The sequence below is a fragment of the Ciona intestinalis genome, chromosome 3 (assembly GCF_000224145.3).
Source record: "Ciona intestinalis chromosome 3, KH, whole genome shotgun sequence".
Taxonomy (NCBI): Eukaryota; Metazoa; Chordata; class Ascidiacea; order Phlebobranchia; family Cionidae; genus Ciona; species Ciona intestinalis.
In genome coordinates, this window is record NC_020168.2 from 2,807,290 (window position 1) to 2,829,712 (window position 22,423).

The 22,423-nt window shown below is 36.0% G+C and overlaps 3 protein-coding genes across 4 annotated transcripts in view; 1 reads left to right on the plus strand and 2 right to left on the minus strand.

Annotated features, from left to right (window-relative positions):
* Positions 1–2,810: 2,810 nt before the first annotated feature.
* Positions 2,811–5,439, minus strand: LOC100178447. Its single transcript, XM_002127387.3, has 2 exons — positions 4,965–5,439; positions 2,811–4,833 (listed from the first exon to the last, which is right to left on the minus strand). Exons 1-2 carry the CDS (start codon positions 5,152–5,154, stop codon positions 3,272–3,274), a joined length of 1,752 nt encoding a protein of 583 aa, XP_002127423.1. The 5' UTR covers positions 5,155–5,439; the 3' UTR covers positions 2,811–3,271.
* A 704-nt stretch (positions 5,440–6,143) lies between these two features.
* On the minus strand, positions 6,144–18,620 carry LOC100176135 (protein CLEC16A-like). Of its 2 annotated transcripts, none has more exons than XM_002127519.4 (24): positions 18,426–18,620; positions 17,718–17,846; positions 17,254–17,387; positions 16,793–16,941; positions 16,287–16,392; positions 15,888–16,011; positions 14,984–15,170; positions 14,479–14,526; positions 14,179–14,277; positions 13,694–13,802; positions 13,164–13,256; positions 12,592–12,664; positions 12,426–12,526; positions 11,723–11,848; positions 11,126–11,235; positions 10,845–10,889; positions 10,523–10,573; positions 10,016–10,144; positions 9,321–9,441; positions 8,650–8,798; positions 8,332–8,453; positions 7,823–7,956; positions 7,115–7,654; positions 6,144–7,004 (listed from the first exon to the last, which is right to left on the minus strand). In XM_002127519.4, the coding sequence occupies exons 1-24, from the start codon at positions 18,494–18,496 to the stop codon at positions 6,865–6,867; spliced, it is 3,090 nt and encodes a 1,029-aa protein (XP_002127555.2). In that variant the 5' UTR covers positions 18,497–18,620; the 3' UTR covers positions 6,144–6,864. The 2 variants fall into 2 exon arrangements, with proteins under 2 accessions (XP_002127555.2, XP_026689621.1); XM_026833820.1 differs by having other exon boundaries at positions 6,144–7,001; positions 18,426–18,619.
* Positions 18,621–21,017: 2,397 nt separating this feature from the next.
* The window catches only part of LOC100177625 (MAP kinase-activated protein kinase 5), a 1,843-nt gene continuing 437 nt past the window's right edge, over positions 21,018–22,423 (plus strand). Inside the window, exon 1 of the mRNA XM_026833661.1 lies at positions 21,018–22,411. Within this exon, the coding sequence (XP_026689462.1) occupies positions 21,592–22,411 (820 nt within the window). The 5' untranslated portion in view covers positions 21,018–21,591. The remainder of the gene's footprint in view (positions 22,412–22,423) is intronic.

A 22,423-nucleotide genomic window follows, 5' to 3' on the forward strand; every position in this document is an offset into this window, starting at 1 on the left:
TTGGGCTCAAACAAACGGACTTGTCTGGCATTAGTTCTAGTGTATTAAATATGATAAATTACACCTTATAAGGAACACTTCTTATTGCTAATGTGGTAGCGTTCATGATCGCCTGACGTCAGAAATTAATCTTATTTCTGCAAACAAGCAGCTTCGAGCTACGATATAATTCGCAACCTATCAAGATGATTTATTACCGAAGCGATTTTGCCGAATCGTGAAGATTTCCACTCGGCAAAACGAGACAGTATTTGTCCAGCCATTGACTCAATTCTTGGTCAAATTGACTCACACTAAGCCACCAAACATGCTACGACAAGCTGTCACCATAACACAAAATATTAAATGGGCCGTCTGTTATAATACCTTGCCTACAATCCAGGTGCACTTGGTCGTTAGCGAAGTCGAGGACTTATTTGGAAGTGAAAGTTTAATTAAAACAAGAACGGATTCGGCGAAGTAAACTTTAAGCAAAGGATCAATTCATTCGAGTAGTGGTCTCCCTTAGACGCTTTTCTCACTGAGCCTTCCTTCAATTCGTTTTGGATTCGTTACTTCCCGAACGCCAAATCACGGGCAAATCTCAAACGGGAATTGTACACAACGGATGCGAGATACAAAGGAGGCCTCTGTGTTCCGCTTGTATTGATCCAGTATAACTACCCGGGGTTAACAATGGTCGATTTACGCAACTCTTTATATTTCTATGATGGTACTTTTTCATATCCCGGTTTGTTTTGTTTTCGGTGACGACCTTCCAAGGACCAAGACTTCAATTTCGTTGCGTATTGCGGCTCGGCAGAAACTTGGCCAATTATTATGCGAAAGCACAAGATAGATCGGTTTTCCGCTATGGATATTTAAACATTCAATTACTCATCCTTTGGCGTGAGTATTATTTTAATAAAGATTTCACGCTTATGATCATATTTTTAAATAATCAATAATTAAACGAAACTTTTGAAACTAGTTTTTTCTCCTTTATAGCGCCACGTACTGGTAAATTGTAGCGTAAAACATAATTTTTTGCCGAATCTAATTATTGGAAAACGGTTCAATATTATCGAGGTAACATATTTTGCATGCGCGAGTCAGATTCGAACCTTGTCTCCTTATCACCAATTAACTCACGACTGCAGTCAGTTATCATAATAACACGTGATTCAGCTGGCGACGAAATTCGTTGCGTGCAAGTTAAAATAATGCACTGGCGTCTGTAATATATTTACACTTTGGTCTGCATTGGTTTTTCGTCTGTCTCATATTTTATGGATTTCGCATTCATTATAGAGAATTACCTTTTAGGCACCTAACGACGCATTAAAATAAGCAAACATTGCAAGTTCTCATTTTAAAAAGGTAAAAGTGATTGCGAAACATACCAATTGCAACTATCCAAATCGAAGCTGTGCTTATTTGCAGCTATTAGTGTCTTGTTGATTCCCTGATATGATGTTTTTCGAAATGTCACATTGAAACTCGACCCGGCTTAACAGTTATAAAGGCCAACGAACGACCCTTTTGTTCCGGTGTATTCAAATTATTATAAAGATCTTTTATCAGCGACACGATCATTCACACTAACCGTGTTTATTACAGTTCTGAATACGGACCATCAGGCACTGGTTGTCGTGAGAGCTAAACCGCAAAACGTCACTTGTCAAAGTGAAAGGTCGTAACAGTGTCCTGGTTTGAATTTGCATCGATTTTAGATGTTATGGTCGGGGAAGTGTGTATCGATGTCTAGAGAGGTCTAAGATGACATTTAAGCGTAAAGGTAACTTTGCCAAACAGAGCGTTTTGTTTCTCACCTCTACATTTGCTTGCTCCCATTGTAAAATATATAATGGCGGTTTTCAGGGAATTGTGTTTATTCTACGAGTTAGTTGCCCCCTTTCGTGGCCTTAATGGTGACAAATCAATTTTGGCAGCGGTGCTAAAAATTAACAACGCGGAAAACTATCTAAAAATTCTTTGCCTCCAAGATTGAACCCAATTACGCACAAGATCCCATACGGCGACGTGTGCAGTTCAATGAGCGCCGCCAAACACATTGAACAATAAATCGTAAAGTAGTTTACTGCTTATAGAAACAAAATGAAACCTTAATTCGTTGGCGTGTAACTGCAGTCACGCACTCGAAGAATTGCATGCGTCTCACGGGCGACACAAGATAGCGAATAGCTAGTATCTGGGCGACGTGGTAATTGCTGATAAAACTGCACGATAAGCGACAACGAAATCCGACCAAAATTGTTCGGAGATATGTAAGCCTGATAGGCTCGTGAGGTTTTAGGTGGTTGGATATTTTGTTTGCATATACGTCGGTCATGATATTTAATTTAGTGGCAATTAGGATCTAAGTTTTAACAGTTAAACAGGGTGTGCCTATCTAGCACAGCCTAAATAGGTCGAAATTGGTTAAATGTCTAACTCTTATGTGTAGTTTAGGGTTAAATGTACGTACCTTTTTGTATATATGACCTAATTGTTTAAGCAATTACATCTGTGTACAATTCATTAATAAGAATAGATATACGTGCGTTTGGTTTCATTATAAATGCTGTTAAACTTTCGACTTGATTAAACTTAAACTGTTTCATATACCAACTGATTCAAATAAATAAATTAGTGTACACAATAAATTAGGGCATACAAAATTATCTTATATGTTTTTGTAAACGCTTGATTTATAATTGTGCGGTACCATAGCGTCACTTAGCGACAATTACTTTAATTAAATGTTTCTTTCTTAAATGATGACAATCAAGCACTCTACCGCCAGCTACCGGTCAATAAAACAAACACAATTACTTGTTTTCAGTTGATTGCAACAACCAATTTACATTGCACCAATACAAGTACGGCAACGCTACTGTGGATACAAATGTAATTTTTAAAAATGCAACAGTGCTTGATTAAAAAAATTAAAAGCACTAAAATGTAAGAAGATACTAATGTTATAGTAGGGTGGGGTACGATGGGATACCGCTAGCACCTAAATCGCAAGTTTCCTTACCGTGTTTGAACAATTATTAATGTTATTTTGAATTCGTCAGACCACGGTTATATAATTTTGTAAATATTCTTTGTTTCCTAGCAAATGGGACGAGAAAAGATAATAAAAACTTGTCCCATCTTTCCCCACCATAATATACTGGGTATTTCATAAGTCTCTAATTTAAAAGTCGCTTAAGAATAAAATATTCATTCAGTTCTGCATTTTCATTTAAAAAGGGAATACAAATTTCATTTCACCACAGGTCGCTTTTTAGTAACAACCTTTCAAGCTTAACCAGTCAGCGGGTTGTCCCAGAGTATGTTTGTTGCACATAACTGGGTCAAGATTCAACCGACCAGCCTCCGATGAGAGGAAGTTCAAAAACTCGTCTGCCGAATTGTCATCTGCGCATGTCGACCACATAATTTCGCGAAACTCCTGCATCGAAAATGACGTCACGTCGATCCGATGACCGCGAAAATGAACGTATTTTCGTGACCGGCTGGTGGCGCGCTTGCTCCTCGGACGCGAAGTTTTTGATTTCGTCACTCGAGGAGTGCTCGAGTCGGAGGAGCAGCTAGGGGTACCGGGATCAGAATTATCCTCTGTTGTCACGCTGCTAGGGGTGGGTGAAGGGGTTCGAGGCTGCTGGGGGGTACATGGTAGTTGCCGCGGTTGTAAGGGAAATGTTTGGTCAGATGCAGGATTTTCACTTTGGGTATTTTGGTATGATGTAGAGCACGGGACATTCTGCAGAGTAGTCACATGTTTTGGTAAATCGTCACCCCGTGTCACGGAACTTAAAGTATTGTTCAAGTTTTGTTGAGTCGAAATTATCAGATACGGTTGACTGCGTGTTGAGGGTTGAGCGTCGTTTGGTGTTTTCTGTTGTGTTTTGTTTTGGTCCACCACCAAATAAGGAAACGTACATTTTGCGACAGTTACGTTTGTCTCATCAAATCGATTTGTTGTCGTGCTCTGTTGGCTTTCTATGGTTCCGGTGGTTGTAATGCTTGTTGGCGGTTTGTTTTCTTGTCTATAGTTCACTTTATTACAGCTCGACGAAGACCGAACCGCGTCAGTTGTAAACAACGCACTGTCCGGTTTTACTTGCCCAGTGACGTCACAGTCAGTCGCGTGTTCGTCATTGCGGGGATTTTCCTCCTCGCAAATAGGAGAAAGTAACTGCCACGGTTTTCGTGGACTTCTATTGCTATGATGGTAGCGTTGGCCGTGCGATACTGGCGGTGGGTAATTATGGGGTTTGTGTGTGCTTACCCACGGTTGGTTGGAAATGGGAAGATTGAAACCGTGTTTATCCCGGTTGGTTCCGACTGCATCTGCATTTGGTTCTAATTTCAATTGGTTCTCAAAACGACCACAAAGCCCATTGGACTGTTTCGATTGATCAAGATGTGATTCGACCTGCTGCAGTCTCCTGGTTAAACTCCACACATTACGATCTAAATTTGAAATCTCTCGACCCCTTTTGATTATCTCACGGTCCCTCGACAACAGCCCTCTTTGTGAGTCAGCAAGTCGTGCTTTGCAGGTCCTAAGTTCGGAGTTCGACTTTCTTAGCGATGTTTCAAGATGGCGAACTTTTAAACTCAGTTCCTTGTTCAGCTTGATTTTTTCTGCTAGTTTTTTGTCCCTTTGCACGAGGGCTTTGGCAAACACACGAAGCTGTGCTGCCAGATTCGAACAGAGTTTGTTCTTTTTTGACATGCTTGTCTTTATACGATCAAGCTTCGTTGCGGCCGTGTGAGTCGCACATGATATTTCAACGACTAAGTGTGAGTTCTTTTCGCTTAAGGGCATCATCGGCGAATCTGCGTGGCATAAAAGTTGTAGTTAATATTTAACATGCGTAGCCTCGCTTATATACAATTTCTACAACTGGTACGCTTTCCGTAATTTCCACTACAATATAACCTATGGCAAAACACAAAAGTAAACTTACCAAACACATTGGCCCCCATTGTATCAGATTTATGACGCCGTAGTTCACCTTTTAACGCTTGCACTTCATCCAAGGCAGAACCAAGCGCACTCCGACAGTTTTTCATATATCTGGTTTGTTCTTTCATATCATCAAGTCGCTTGGCTAGCGATGGCTTATTCACAGCAATGGCAAACCTTTGTTGAAGCATTTTGACGCACCGGTCGATCAACGTGAGCTACAGCTACCGCGGTCAGCTTATACATTTGTGCTACTGCTTGCCTGGTGGACATAATTATTAAGTATTGATTAGAACCAACGAGAAAAGAACTGTACCGCTGTAACTGTACTCCTGGGCTTAAAACAGCAGTACAACGAACTGCAAACGAAAAAGGTACGCAGCTGCCCTTATTCTCACGTGCCAGGTACGAACACCTTGTACACTGTGCTACTTACACCTCGCTGTACTGCAGTAACAACAAAGCTACTTCAACTGTCGTTAAATAAGCAACAGCGGTCGCTATCTGTTCTTACCAAATATACAGTTAATATTCGCTGAGTAAAGATACTACGCTGTATCGCTACTCGCCACTCTATCCTTATAGTAAACAGTACAATGCCACTTCCTTTAGCATATGGTCGAGCAGGCACACACACACGCGAATAAATTAAACGACAACTGATATCCGGTGCTATAGCAGTAGCAGCACAGGACAATGCCAAGCAAAAGCAATCGTTATGAACCGCTATGCTCATGGCATTGTAGGGTACTCAGCGAATCGTCTACGACTAAACCAAGAGACTTCTAAAATCTAAATACAGATTCGGCTGTTATATTGGTATTTGGAATTCTCTCACGCGCTACAATTGGAAAAATCTTACGCAACATGACTGTGCGCCTATTAACAATAATACAACACGAATAAAATTTTCAAGAGTTGCCCTACAGTGCGAAACAGTTACGACTTTAATTACAAAGGGTAATGTCTACGCCCTGAGCAGAATCGCAATTAAATATGACTCACGCCTATGACGCAAGTAGTAATTTTGAATCCAATGGCGTGTCGTGCACAGTTGGGAATAAAGCACGCTGAGTCCAACATTTGAAGCCAATACACATTAACAACATACCCACTTTAAACGGACAGTTCACTGACTTTTGTTTCTTTTAAATCCAGCTTACAACGAAACTGGTAAATATTTAATCAAGCGTTCGTCTGTATTTGAAAAGATATATTTTCCACAAGTTAATTATTAACCAAGCAGATAGAAAGTCAAGTCTATTTTTATATCACCCACTAACTATGTACGGTACATAGAAAGCTATTATGTTTATTTTAACGTAAGAGCAAAATTAATTTATTAAATTTTATGTCAAAAAAATAATTGGGAATAAAAAGTAATATACATTCTTGTTAGAGCACCCAACTGGGTCTTGCCTACTAAAAAGGTTTTATACTTGGCAACAACAAAAAAAAAACGCTGAAAAAAAAGAAACAATGTTGATCCAGCTTTCTAATACACCAGTTTTCAATTTTGATATCCTTTCATCTGCCGACTGAAGAAGTAAGAACAGTGAAAAAAAAAGAACGTCAATTATTGCACTTTAACTAAAATAAGATGTTCGCAGCGAAAAAAATAAACATTTCATTCCTCACCTACTACTCTAGGATATAATAGAGTGCGGGAAGATGGGACACCTTCAGTACAATATATTGTGTTAATTACCAACAATCTATTGGAGTCGCAATGATGCGATTTTATAATTATTTAAATGTTCTTTGTTTACTACCAAATGAAAAGAGTAAGTAGACTGAAAAGGTGCCCCATCATTCCCAACCTACTAATAACTAAAAAAATAAATCTAATAACTCTTTGATACAGGGTTAAAATCTTCAAAATGATTGCGGCCAGATAACTGCTACTCTTGTAACGTTAATTCTGTGGTGTTGGTTTGTGCAGCTACATCATCGTGGGTGTCGGTTTGTTCTTCATCATTTGCAACAACAGTCTCAACTGTTTCACTTCTTGTTGGAGGTTTGTTTCCAAGTTTTGAATCTGCTTTGAATAAAACAAAAGTGTTAATGCCTGTTAAGGTGTACAATCCAAATCTATGTATGAAAAAACAAAGTACAGACATATGGTGGTGTCGTAAATAAATCAATACGAACCCAAATATTGATCATCCAACTCAACCATAGGCGCAGATGCTGAATCCATTGAAATAGCATCGAGCGACACGGCATCCAGAGAAACAACATCCTGAGCAATTTCTGTGTCTTCGGACTCCTCTCCATCGCCCTCGAATCCTACATGGACTCCACATTGCTCCTGAGGAAGATCACTGAATGAAATGACGAGGCTCCCCACCCTCCTGTGACCTCGCTTCGGACTTGCGGATGCGGGACTCCCTGTTCCACGGTTCCCGATCTCGTTTCCAGAGGTGAGAGACACCTCATCCTCCACCTCGGAGCTGCTGCCAGATGTTCGGATCGAAATGGGAAGTCCCAGACTACCCACTCTAAGGGTGGGGTTGGTGTCAGTAACCCGACTTGCTGCGTGCCCCGGTCTTTTAAACAAGGGGTGAACACGAGCTGTTGGGGTTCGAGATAAATCTCGTTGTAAAACCCCAATACCAGGTCTCTGGGAATCCCCTCTTAAGACTTGAGGGTCAGCAAAGGCACGGAATTGGTTGCGTGGTTTTTGATAACCTAAAAATATGAAGCTGTTTTAAATGACAATATGGTTTAAAACTATTGCAACAACCACTAGTAGCAAAACACAACATTTCAAAAAGAGTGTTAAAGTTACAAAATCTTTTAAAAGTAGCATTATATTAACAAATTTATTTTAAGCCATGGAACATTCAAAGTATCAACCTGAATTCATGAGATAACTGGAAGAAAACGGATCATCATGCTGTGGTAGACCCAGCAAGACAGCGATACGACCAGTTTTCAAATGCCGCGCTCTCATTCTGCCTTTGGTGAGCCTCTGCTTGGCTGCCATGCATCTGAGTATTGTGTGAGAAGAAAAATAACTGAACTGAAATTATTCTAAATAAGCAGACAGACTACACATTCAATTCATGAGCATGTGGGGTTTAATTGTGTTCAGATTTTGACAAGGATACCCTGGCCCATATACACATGTATGTTGCTTAACCATTGTTACAAGGCTCGTTATAGGTTCATTGTGTGCCTTAAAATTATTAGGAAGTAAAGAAATTATGTGTGTTACATTAACAGACACAATATGCGTGCAACATGCTGATTCTATAGTGTATCAGTAGAACAAACAGCATGGCAAGATTTAACCCCATTAGCACAAAAAAAGTGGGGTGGTTTAATCACACCACATGTATAGTAAGCATATTTACCAATTATACCTTATATGGTCATCGAAAATAAAGTTCGCAGCAAGTATGGGAACTCGTCGTAATCCCGATGGTTTATGGATTATCACATGTAGTGTACGACTATCATCGGTATCACTTGAAACCTCCACATCCTAACATATATAAATTAGTTAAGTACATCAACAAAAATGATCTTAAACAAGCATGTTTATATTGAAAATAGGGATACAGTAGGATGGGGGAAGATGGGACACCTTTAGTACATAATTTCCAAATATCCTAGTGTCCCGTCTTCCCCCTCCCTATCATATATATATATATTAAAACTCTGTCAACACACCAACCAACCTGTAAGAAGCCAGCAAACTTGACAACCCCCCACCCCAACCTTTTACTATCAGGTTCAACAAGGATGAGTTGATAAAGTTCAACAACGAGAAATCGTCGTTGTTTTGATTCTTTGCTCGACACCGTGCATGCGATCAAATCACTGTTGTCTGAAATTTTAAAAAAGGTTACTCAATATTTATTATTTTATTTTTAACAGATTTTTTTTATTTTAAAATCAAGCGGTTTAAATGAATGAATGTTACTTGCTTTATCATCGGCTGGCCAGAAAACGTCAGTCGTTATAACACGGGTGTTAATACACCTCGTTGCCAGCTTACAAGTTACCCTGTATGCAAATTTGTAGGTGATTTTTTTATGTATGGCTAATTTGGACAACCCATTAGTGACCACTGGGTTAAAGCAATTTTCGTAAGTGTATTGCCCATGGACACATACGCCCACAGACCACAACGATGGTAGCGACAAACCTTTAACCCATTACCTCTGGGTTGGAAGCAGGCGCTATAAACACTTTGCCACGGTGCTGGGAGTTTAATGGAAGCTTTTGTTTATTACTTTTTCACACAAGTTATACGTTCAATCTTTCCACACTTGTCTACTGGCAAACTTTTTCATATAGCAGCATAAAAATCACAAGCTTTTTCCTAGATTTTGTTTATATAACTTACTTAGGTCTAGTTTATCATTGGTTTGAATGCAGTCTTGCTCTCTTGTTAATGGAAGCTGGGTTTCACTTTCCTTGCACAGAAACAACGACAGATCCCGTAATGTAAAGAAGATTCCAATCAACTAGAACATAACAAAAACCTTAAATAAATATAACAAAGATTCTGTTTACTTAAATGCTTTGCCCCCCTAAATTGTTTACCCATAAAATGTAACTATTTTTTGTGTAATACTGTTGGTAACTGTAGTTAGTGCGGAAAATTTATATTTTTAGTAGCCATATTTAATGTAGTAGTTTTAGTAAAGTAACTACAACAAATAGGTTCGATTTTAGTATATTTAATAGCTGCATGCTAAACTATGAAGTCTGTTCAACCTCTTTGCACCTTTATCGCTGTTAACATTGTGGGCCAATGTGTCCTTAAGCAAGACACCTAACGACAATTGTTCCAACCCAGTGGTCACTAATGGGTTGTTCAAATTATCAACCATAGATAAAAACATAAAAAAAATCAAAAAAAATAATTACCCAAAAAGTAACATACTTGGTAACTCGTACAGGTGTATTAACACCCGCGTTATAACAATTGTTGTTTTCCGACCACGCGAGGATAAAGTAAGTTACATTCATTTATACTAATAGTTGATAAAAGTGTCATGTATGTAGGTCTACACACTTCATTATCATTTCACTTACCTGTCTGGCTTGTTCAGTTGGACCACACGGTAAACGTTTAGAGAATTCAATCCCAGTAAGTGGGGTAACGGTGGGAGGCAACAATAACGATGAATCCATCATCAAATATTCAACATTAAGTGGCTTGCTCTGTCAAATGCATCTTTCTTTACAATGTTTGTTTTCTACTTAAAATTCCTAAATAGCTTTTATATTTTCTCTTGTGTATAGATAGACTAACACACTGTATACTGTGGGTGAATGGGATTAATTTACCATGAATGAAAAAAATTTATGTTTTATGCTGTAAGTTATCAATTGGGCCTATTTGTAGAAAGGCTACAGTATATAGCACTCATGTTATGGAAAAGTAGAATGTTGTTTAGTTTCAGTCCAAACAAGAAATTATAACATATATTGAACACAATTGTCTTTTTTAAAGTTATTTTAAGAATTCCTATATTTTTAAAACAAGGAAGAAACATTTTGCAAATATGGTAGAGGAAATGTTGAAAATACGAATCTCACCTGCAACAGTCGATATTCATCTTCAAAAATATCTAAAAACATTTCTTCTTCCTGAGGTAACGGGAAACAATTTGATTTAATTCATGTTATTATGAATTTATTGAAGAGATAACATCATGTTGTAGGTTAAACATGAAACATAAACAAAAACAGGCAAAGTTTAATTTTTCGTCAGAAATAAGTGGGTGATTGTAAAATTATTTGTTTTATATAAAATTAATTGGTATTTTATCCTCAATTTTCAAATTATTTTAGTACTAATAAAATGAGAGCATTGTTTAAACCAATATCTTACCTTTTTAAGTTTAAACCAATATCTTACCTTAAGAAACTTTTGTAGATTTTGCATTCCTTCTGCCCTGCATCTCTGTAATAATGAACTGGTGTAAATAATTAACAGAATTGAAAAAAAACGAAACACTTTGTAAACAAATACATGTGATTTAACACAGTTCAAAAAAAACACTACACGTTTAAATCAGGTATAATCAAAAGCTTAATAAATGTACATAGACATATGGCTTACCTAAAAACAGGTACGTTAAAAATACAATAAAATGTACGGAGGCTTACAAATGTAATAATGGAGTTACATAGGCTTACCTCCACAGAAGCAAGATGCTCATCGAGTAAAACACACTGGTTGTCACGAACACCGACTTTCTTAAGCAGTATTGAGGTTAAACGCAAAGTAGCGAGTCTCACTTTATTCTCTGGTGAATGTAAAATTAAACTGGTCATATGAGGATAAAATATTAAAATAATATGATACAGATAGGTAAAAAAAGCAAAATTTATTGGGGATTTTTTAATACTGCTGTGGGTAAAGAAAGCTTGGATCTGAAAAATTGCCCAAAAAATATGAATGGTACTTAATGTGATGAACAAAAACTAAATACAATGGATTTGCCATAGGCAACACCAACAGTATTATATAGTAGGGTGGGGGAAGATGTGACACTTTTTCATTCTATTTTCTCGTCACATTTGGTAATAAACAGAGAACATTCGAAGAATTATAAAATCGTGTTCTTACTCTCATAGACCATTGTTAATTGTTTAAAACACGGTTTGGAAAATTTGGATATTCTGTGGTAAAGGTGTTACCCCACAGTACTATACAAGTACCAATTCTACTATAATAAACAAAGTGAAATTTTTCACTATTATTAAAACAAAAAAATAAAACAATTATAATACCAGGTTTGACAGATTTACTGACGATACGAAGCAATCGTTCAATGAGCCAATGACAATAAGACTCGCAACCTTCGTCCTCACCAACCAAACCTAACTCAACTATCTTCTTTAACTCTGTGCTGATACCTAAGTTAAATAGATTATGTAAAATATATTGTTCGTAAAATATATATAGTGTATAGTCACCTGTTTCTGAGAACATCAAGCAGCAAAAAAAAAAAAACGTCGTTAGTTTTCGTATCGTTAACAGAAAAAAAGTGGCTGTACACGGTATCTGGATTTTGTCAGTTTTGTCAGTTTTATCCAGATTTCGCTGCCGCATGCGGAACTCGGAAATGGGTTTGCATACGAGTTTGCAAGCAAATTCGCATGCTGGATACTGTGTACAGCCACCTTAATAAGTGAAGTATAAGAATATTAATTTTCAGAATGTTGGTATTGTTTGGAGGAGGGAGGGGGACATATATTGCAGACATCAGGGCTATGCTGTTGTGATATAGTTCACTTGTAAACATTAAAAATTAGATGCACGCACAATACAACAAGTTAGTAATAGTAAGGTACTGAGTCAACCTAATAACCTATTCCGTTGGAATTGAAATTTTATGTCGTTTTCATTACATGCAGTTGATATGGTTCATAATTATGGAATATGTAAGGACATATTTACTACATGGTTTTGGTTTATAGTTATAAGACCTACCTTTGTTATGTAGAATAGCATACAAAAAGCAGAGGGCAAACAGAGCACTGTAATCGTTTCCTGTACAATTCAATGCACTGTATATTGTGTCCAGAAAGGGCCTGGTTTTAATTGTGTGTTAGAATCTGTACTAATAAATGTTAAACAAATACAAAGTGTAATTTACCTGTCTGCAGGCGTGGTTGAACTTTTAGGACTGGAATCTATGAATGAGTTGTTTAACTGCACGTCCGGTTTATCTGAAAGAAATAATAGTACTTGAAAAATTGATATTACTATGTTTAAACAACAACATAATGTTTAAAGGGTTTTATTATAGCGTGGTGATAGTGATACCCCTTTGTTATAGTTTAATAACCTATTGGTTACCATGCAACAGTACAAGAGTGATTGGTCGTCAATTAAGGCTTGCCTAATTTAACAATAATATATTCCCAAGAACAATGTGCGTGTAAAATGTTAAAAAGAGAAAAAGGTTTAACAACCTTGTTGTGGAGCAATAAGTAACACACATAGTATGCTATTGTTTCTAATTATACAAGCTAATAAAATACACTGCATTCTAGAAAACAACCATAAAACATCATACTCTCAAACCTTAGAAAATTGCCAAAAAATACAATATGTTTGGAGTTACGGAATATATATATACCAGTAAAAAACAGATAGAATATTATTAAATTGTAACATAAAGTGTATTTTGGAATTCTAAGTTCTCTTTAAAATAGGGGTGTTTACCTTTGTCAACCAAGCCACTCGCTGCACCTTTAGGCAGAACGTCAAGTGAAGTGATTGCTTCCACCTCAGGACTGCTTCTCTCATCATCTGAATCTAAATATTTCATTCCACATGTATTTTCAACATAATGTAGTTTGATTTTTTAGAAACTAGCATGCAATATAATACACAGCTGGAAATGCTATTGTCATTATTTATGTATGAGTGTGGTATATTATCAGATAACCAAGGGATTTCTAAGAGAGAAAGAATAATATATATGGCTGGATAATTCTGCTTTGAAATTGCACTGTAAGTCATATATACTGCTGTATAAACAAGAGAGAATTATTTGTATAATAAAGTGCTTTGAATAAATTCCATCTAAAACCTACAGTAACCATTATCACTTGTATGCTAAATGCTTTATGCTAACACTGAATATTTGAAGGATATTATGTGTTTATCGTAAGTTAAATTTGAAAGTCATGTGTTCATTTAGACTCAAATATATTTAGTCTTGCAATATTAAATGCAGGATTGGAATGTACCTATGTTTCGGTAGTTTGGTCTTCTCTTATGTTTTTTGCCTTTTTTGGTTGATGAAAGCAACTTTTCCAAACTCTCAGGTTGTTGAAGTATGTCTGCTTGTTCTACAGGCTAAAAAAGGATGTACAGCAATGGATAGGTTTTTAATTGTTGGCACAGACAACAACAATGTGTTAGTGGTATGCATGTGCCAATATTGCCAATACCTTGTTAAAAGGTTGCCCTTTTTAGCGCTTTTACAAAATTATAAAAGTGGGTCAATGCTTGATTACTTTTACTAACAAAATTTTGTACACAAGAAAAATCTTAAACCAGAGCTTTTTAAACTCTCTGCCAAGAAACTGTAACTAATGAACAAAGAAATCTCTATATTTTGAGTAAAACTGTTGTATAAATTAATTTTTCTTTTTCAATTGGTGCAAAACATTATGTGCCTACTAAGAGGTTTTTATATGGCATAAAAAATAGCAGTACAAGGAAAACATACCGTCCCTTCCCCATTTAGTGACAAGGAATCCAAGTTTCGGTTAAAAATAACTTCAGCAAGTTGATGTACAAGAGGTTTGTGGTGAAGAATAAGAAACACCTGACAAAGATTTTATCAATATAGTTGTCATATATTGTTTTTGAATTTATGGGCTGAGTGCTAATGAATCACAGCTCTTTTTTACTTCCACGCCTAGTCAGTAGTAATTTACTAATTTACAATTTTTTTTAAATTTAATTTTCAACATTTAGTAAAACATCAAATAAATTAAATTATGCTAATATGTTGGGATGTTTTTACCTGGGAAAGGAGAAACAAGGCAACCACTGAACTGACAAATGGGCAATCCTGAAAATAAAATCCAGTTTAGTATTTTGAATTAAATTACATAAGACGAAGAGTCTACTCTAGTTGCTATGATTAATACTAATAATATGATAATCTACTATAGTAAACAACAGTTTAGAATTGTAAGTACTATTCATTTCCTATTATTCATGGATGACAAAGTATAACGATATCAAGAAAACCTTTTATCAGAATCCTCTTATGTTTATCTGTACCAGGAAGTAATTATTTATGTTTTTACAAAGTTTGTAGACTTTTGAACCATTAAACGTTTTCAACATCATACTACAAGTTATATTCTAAAATATTGCTTTCAGAATAAAAAAAACACCCTATATTCTAAAATACTGCTTCCAGAACAAAAAAAACAAGTTATATTTTAAAACAGTGCTTCCAAAATAAAAAAAACACAAGTTATATATATTAAATATATAATAAATAATTCGACAACACTGACCGTATCATCACCAGGTGCACCATCAGCAAGAGAACGAACGTAAAGGGGAAGAAAAAGTCGTTGTAGCAGATGATGTATGAGAACTTCATTGAGAAGTTCATTCTCCAGTGTAACGATATCATTGAGGTAATGCATGTGGTCGAGGTGCTCAGCTACCAGGTCACGGAGCCTGTCACGATGCTGGTGGCTATATCATGAATAAATAAAAATCAGCTACCCGGCACCAGTAACTTACTACCTCCAATGTTAGTGTTACGATAGAAATAGAATGATTCGAATAAATAGTTGTTAGCAAAATTGCTATGAATATTACAAACAGGAGCGACTGATGCAAATGTTTCAGTCATAGCATTTTAGGCATGGAGAAATGCAATGTTATGTCGTAATAAACCATATAATTTGAATATAAGAACTGTTAAATTTTTGTGAACCTTTGATAACGGCAGCTACTGCTCCACAAATGCACAGAGCAATTACAAACACAAAACTTGCAGAGCAAACAACAAACAAATAACTTAGAATAACAATCATGTGAACTATCTAGTGCATGAGAGTACTTAGTGCATGAAAACGTGAAGAGAATAATTTGTGTTTGTTTACTTTGTAAATAGTGCAAGCCGTACCTAATCTAATGTCAACATAGCTTGAACTTTGATTACTTTCAGCTACAATGAAATTAAAATCACAATTTATTTAGAAAAATAAAATTACAAATGTATTCTATAAACTAAACACTGAAGTATCACTACCAAGTATAAAAAAAAACGCAAAATTTATAAACTTTAGTACGGCCTATTATTTGCACCACCAAATAGCTACGAGCTTCACAACGTCATGATGCAATAGTTCAACAAGGTTCAAATTTGTTAACTCACATGACAAGGTGACACTTGTATTGACTTACTTTGCGTTGTTATGCACACAGTTGTCGACTTCCCTCACATGTTCCGCGATGAACCATACAAGGTTGGAGAAGTAGGGGGCCGCAGTTTTATCACGAATGAAACGCAGCATTGCACCATCGTTTACTGTGTAACATCACGGTCGTTAGCTTTTAAACATTTCGCTTGATAAGTTAATGCCACTTTTTAATCAAGTTATTGTTAAAGTAAAATGAGTTGAATATTTTTTTTTCTAAGCAAAACACATTTGCATGCTTAGAATCGTAGATGTGAAATTCTGAAATATCAGTTAAATCCATTAACTGGTACAGTTAGTTCTATTACAGCATAAAGTTACAACTTGCATGTAACACGTTTGTTCTGAAATTTAAAAGAAAGAAACAACACCATACTATTCTTACCTTTATAAACATTGAGTGTTAATGTTCGAACTGCAATTCTGACCATTGATTCTGGGTGGTTGAAGAACTTGATCGCTTCAGTGTATAATGCAAAGTCATCCGTATGCTGATGAGAATGAAGATTACGAGAGATGTAGAAAGAAATTATTATTTTGTGATAAAAAGAGTAAAGATTTATTTTACAGACTGTAATAAATATGATATTTTAATAAAAAGATAAATGATTTATAAAGACGAATTTAACACCAATAAACATATTGATCTGTCATTTGTTTTACTTAGTTTAAGTTTTTTACTAGTGAAAAAAGAAGTAATGTCGTTGAATATTGTTTTATAATTAAATTGCTTTGTAAGCGCATACTAACCTGCTGACAAGCACTATTTGACACCAAATGCTTTAACAAAAGCACAGCCTACTAAAGTATAGCATGTGCATTGGAGTTTAAAAACACGGTAAAAGCTGAAAATTATAAAAAAATATCAGATATCATACGTAGCATGTGTACCTCATTGTAAAAGAAATGTATGGTGTGTTCATTGAGTCTAAGGGACAAAGTTTTCAAGAATGAAATGTAATAAGCCATAACTTCTTCATCGGAGAAATCAAATTTATGACAAATCACTTCATTGATGTGATTATTTGACAGCAAGTAATCTGCAACAATAAGATCCTGTGTAAAAATGCCTAAAAATATTTCATTTTCTTTTTTTAAGGGTATTTATTTATTTCCCTTTTAACTTACGATCTTGACAATTAAGACCTGTTAAGATTTACAGTCATTCAACTATTGCAGAATGCTTACAGTGACCTTTTTTAGAAAATGTAATCAAGTAAATTTAAGATAAAAGATCCAAACATGTATAATGTATATATATTAGACTTGATTCTTTTAAAATGTGAATATTTAGTTTATATTATACAATCAAACATTGCCTCTAAATGTAACATGCATATAGAACTACTTACACAAAGAAGTTTCATGCTGAAGATTTTCAAAAAGTATATTTAGGGTTTGAAGTAGTTGCACACACACATAGTTGCCAGAATTTTGCTCCAGAATGTTCAGAAAAAACAGGAACATATTCTTTTCCAAGTAAAACCTGTGAAAATTGTATTTAAAAATATAGCATTTAAAATAACCAATGCACATTATATAAACTGGGTTATATAGCATAGCTTTTATTACTACAAATCTGAATGATAAATAATATATATCGTTTTAAAGAGGACAAATATTAAATATCCTGGTAAATAAAAATAATAAAAAGGCATAACTCGAAACTTTCGTTAACACTTACGAATGCATGACATGTAAAATTTTATACAGAAGAAATATAAATGGCCTATAGAAGTTCTTTACATAATGAAAAGACGGAGACAAAACAGCTCAAGATGTACAACCACAGCATTATGGTATAAAAGTTACTTACTCAAATACTGAACTATCATTTTGATCTCCCCAGATCAGGATTTCTGCCATCGATCGAAGAGCTTCAACAATTAAAGATTTGTTACTTTCTGTAACGGTCTGATTTTTGGTCAAAACATGATGAAGGTATCTGAAATTTATAAAAATAATATTTTAAATAGAATTATCTTTAGACAGGGTAATAACAAATTCAGCAATGGCCTAACATAAAAGCAATAGCATAGTATAATTTTATTTATATTTGCATTTTTTTTCTTTTTAAGAAGCACGATTTATTATGCCAACATGACACTATGAGTGCCTCAATGTTTGTATATTTAAAAAAAATATTTCGAATTTTTACCATGAATAAGCCCCATAGACAGTGCAATAATTACCTTTTTAGATTGATTCATGATCATTAGACTAAGACTATATAGGTACTGGAAGAGCATCATAAATAATAAATGATTTAATACCAGTGACAAACATCAATAACCAAAAGACAACACAACATGGTCTCTTTACATACACCAATACATTTAAATCATTGGCAGTAGTAAAAAATACTCCGGTACACTACAGATCAGGCTGGTGGAAAGTGTTAAAAGTTAGTAATTTTATGGGTTAGTTAGTTGCGTTTAAGAGGTTAACAATTATCAAAATATGCTTAAATAAAATAATGCATTTAAAAAAAAATTCAGAAAATTGTGGAAAAAAAGCTGCGTACTTAAGATGTTCCAAAGAATGCGGATTTTTGGGCGGCTTTGGTCCTCCGAGCCAACCACGACGTTGCAGCATCTTTATTATTTGTATCCAATACGTTTAGTAAGTTTCAGTTATACAATTTTGTCATCAGTGTGTATAACAACAGCGACGCAATTTCGTCTCTATACATAAACAGTACCTGTGATACGTAATTTCATAAACACAACGACAAGCGATACACATATAGTTATAAAAAAAATCTAATTAGACTTATTCTACACAATGCAGCTTAGTTAACACATTCTGCACAACACTATGCTGACACTGCACAGGTACATAAATTACGAGACACACAAATACGAGAGACCGCCTTTGTCTTGCTTTTTTTTCCTGCAAACTTTTTCTTTTGTAAACGGGAGCGATAGTCGTCTCATTGTGGTCTCATGTGGCGATTAACAATGACAACTGACAAGTTGACCCTTTGTACTACTTGAAAGTGTTTTGACAGTGTAACTGTAAACTGTAAAAATTGTAGACTTGTAGTATATAGGAATGTACTAAACCAGACATGTGCAACCAAGTGCAACCCGCAGTGCGGCCCGCCAGGTTGTTTCATGCGGCCCGCGTGGTGCTCGAAAAAATGTTAGAAGTTCAAACATCAAAGCAATGGAAATTTTCGCACCATAGTTTAGTGATGTCAAATGGCGGATCGCCATCCGTATCCGGATCTTTTCAACTGTTTGTGTGGATCTTTCAATGTAGTCTTGAAAGAAAGGCTAAAATACGACGCACGTAAAGGCTAAAATACGACACATGTGTTTGTTTAACATTCAAGCCTGTATTAAAACTCCTCCGTGCTTAATGAAAACGTGTCAATCCCTATTATGACGTAAATAATCAACGCGTGAATTGCTATTATGTCGTAATTAATTGCCAAGTCAAACAATCGCCACTATGATGCAATGAATCCACGTGTGAATCCCTACTATTTTGTAACAAACAGTCTACCTGACTAAGAAAAACAAGGACAACACTAACAGGAGGGACGGGGCAGAGCCATAGAAATACGTAGTCCAACCCATTGTTACGTAAAAGACAAATTGAACGGCAATTTGGGTCCAAAATAACACAGTGGGTATAGGGAAAATGCATGTTTTTCGGTAAATTAGAGAAAAACTTGAGTCCAAAACAAATTTAAAGGTTAAAAAGTGTAAAAAACAAGTGTTATTTGTTTTCTGTATCAAAATAAGTCAAAAAATGGAATTAGAAGCGGTTGATTTGTGACATTTTAGTCATTTAATGGGGGTAAATTTATACGTTTTTTCAAAAAAAATGTTTGGTAATGTAAATAGAAGCTGCTTTACGCCTTTCCACAAAAGGAAATCGCAAATAAAACTCAACAAGTTCGTTTAAATTCATTGCGAAAGTCACCGCAGAGACGGCAGTTGGAGTACTCGGTGTTTTTACGACTCCGGGACGGGGGAACGGAGGGAAACTGCATACTAAAAGAAGGGAAGGGAGGGAAGGAGGGAAAATATCGTTACTAAAAGGAGGGACGGTAGCAAAATGGAGGGACGGAGGCATGGCGCCCTCTATAACGCCATGGACGGAGGGAAACAATAATTCCCTTGCTTAAACCCCATGGGCGTAGAGACGGAGGGTTTAAATTTGTTCATCTGTCTCTTATTAATACCTACAGCTGGCACAATTGTTCTGTCCCGTCAACTGATGCAGATATTTTGATTAATACCTCATTTAAAATCGACATTAAAACTAACAATTTGGATGAACGTTGAGTGTCTTGTCCAATGACCCACAGTCACATACGGCACAAATGGTCACACTTACTCATACATGTACCCCAAAATGTTACGGTCATCAGTTCCACACTAAACTATAAGTATGATTCTTTAACGCCACGTTGTTACATTCCCGAATTACCGCGAGAAACCTAATGTAAATGCTTCACTTGTATATTCAAGCGACATGGCACGGGTGTTAAACCCGTGTGATAACGACTGTCGTTTTCCGGCCACGAGAGGATAAAGTAAGTTACATTCATACATTCATTCATTCATTCATTCATGTAAGCTAGACAAAGCGAAGCAATATGATTCACAAGCTCCACCGCGCGGGTGTAAATCTAAAGTAACGAATCAAATAAAAGAGTTGTTAAATCCCATATACACTGCATCACAAAGAAATGTCTTTATCACAAAAAAAAAGTCAACAAGAGATCACAGATCTAATGCATGAGCACGCTATACACTAATTAGCATAGTATTAATTAACCTTATCACAGCATATATGTTTAGGTATCTATGATCATAATTTATTGCGAGCGGTAAACTAAAAGAGCGAAGAAACGAGAGACGCGGTGTTTATACCGAAGATAACGATAAAAAGGCACTCGTCTACGCTTCGGTGCACACACGCTAATTGTGCGATTTTAAATCTGAAAATTCAGCCAAAAAATTATAAATATATAATATGATTTGATTTCAGTCAAGAGATTAAAGAATAAATGCTAGAATTGAGAATTGATATAAGTGCAGAAAAAATCGCCCTATCAGCAACAACAACAACAAAGCCAAGAACAACTGTTCGACGAAAAAGGATCTATATGACCACTACCGTGCTCAAAAAGCACGAAAATAAGAAGATACATGTATGCACAAAGGCACAATAAAAGTCGAGCAAAATAAAGCGAATTGGCGGAAATCATTTGCTCTTGTGAATGGGGGTAAAATTCGTTCGAATTAGACAGCAATTGTTCACAATGTTTCGTTTGGCACAGCGTTATATTTAATTCTAACTTACATACGCTAAGCAATGGGCTATTTACCACTCCGACTCATCATGTTATCAGGTTTGGCTGTGGTGGATCGAGGCAGAATTTATTTCAACACCCCTGCCGTAGTTGATGTAGATATGATAGTCTTTACTGTTGGATTTTGTTTTAGCTTAAGTAGTTGGTATCATTTGCTAGTTCTTTTACTTATGTTATTTTTGGTTGCAGGTGTTAATTTCGACACTTTTACAGTGGAAAAAAGTTCTAATTTTTAACAATAATTATATTATGTGCATAGGAAAGTCGTTTTATGATACTAATTTTTTCTGAAAAAATCATGCGGCCCGCGTTGTCATTCAAAATTTTGTATTTGGCCCTCCTGTGAAAAAGGTTGCACATGCCTGTACTAAACCATGTTGCCTATGTTTGTTTTTTTTTAATTTTACCTTTGGCGTATATATATTGTATGTTTTATGGGTGTGTTGTATGTAAAGCAAGATTTTGTTTTATAAACAGTTGTATTGCTTTGAACAGATATCAGAATTTTAATATTAACCCTATTACAATGAATGTTGACATGAAACTGGAGCCAAAAACAACATCTATTACTGACGAATATGACGTTGATTGGAACCAAAAACTCGGAACAGGAATTTCTGGCCCGGTTCGAGTGGCAACAAAACGCAGCACCGGGGATAAATACGCGATTAAGGTTGTTGTTGATCGCCCAAAAGCTCAGCAGGAAATACAGATGCATTGGATGTGTAGTGGCCATCCACATGTAGTTAATCTGTATGAAGTTTATCGCAATGAGCTTCAGTTTCCTGGTGAATCCGAATCCCAGTCACGTTTGTTGCTTGTGTTAGAATTGATGGATGGAGGAGAACTCTTCTTTCGCATCAGCAAGCAACATGGCTTTACTGAGCGGCATGCAGCAGCCACTACCATGCAGATAGCGCTTGCGGTACAGCATCTACATAGTTTAAATATCGCTCACAGAGACTTAAAACCAGAGAATCTGCTTTATAAAGACTCATCTGATGAGTCACCCATTAAGCTATGTGACTTTGGCTTTGCGAAACTTGATAATGGTGATTTGATGACCCCACAGTTTACACCCTATTACGTTTCACCACAAGTGCTGGAAGCACAACGACGACACAGAAGAGAGCGATCTAGTGTATCTGTATCGTCACCATATACTTATGATAAAAGCTGTGACATGTGTC

Excerpts from the sequence above, each read along its gene's own strand:
- LOC100178447 (XM_002127387.3), bottom strand. The coding sequence starts at position 5,154 with ATGCTTCAACAAAGGTTTGCCATTGCTGTGAATAAGCCATCGCTAGCC. Across the intron at positions 4,834-4,964 it reads AATGGGGGCCAATGTGTTTG|ATTCGCCGATGATGCCCTTA; the intron begins GTAAGTTTACTT and ends TATGCCACGCAG.
- LOC100176135 (XM_002127519.4), bottom strand. The coding sequence starts at position 18,496 with ATGCTGCAACGTCGTGGTTGGCTCGGAGGACCAAAGCCGCCCAAAAAT. Across the intron at positions 14,278-14,478 it reads CCTTGTTTCTCCTTTCCCAG|GTGTTTCTTATTCTTCACCA; the intron begins GTAAAAACATCC and ends AATCTTTGTCAG. Across the intron at positions 7,957-8,331 it reads ATTTTCGATGACCATATAAG|ATGCATGGCAGCCAAGCAGA; the intron begins GTATAATTGGTA and ends CACAATACTCAG.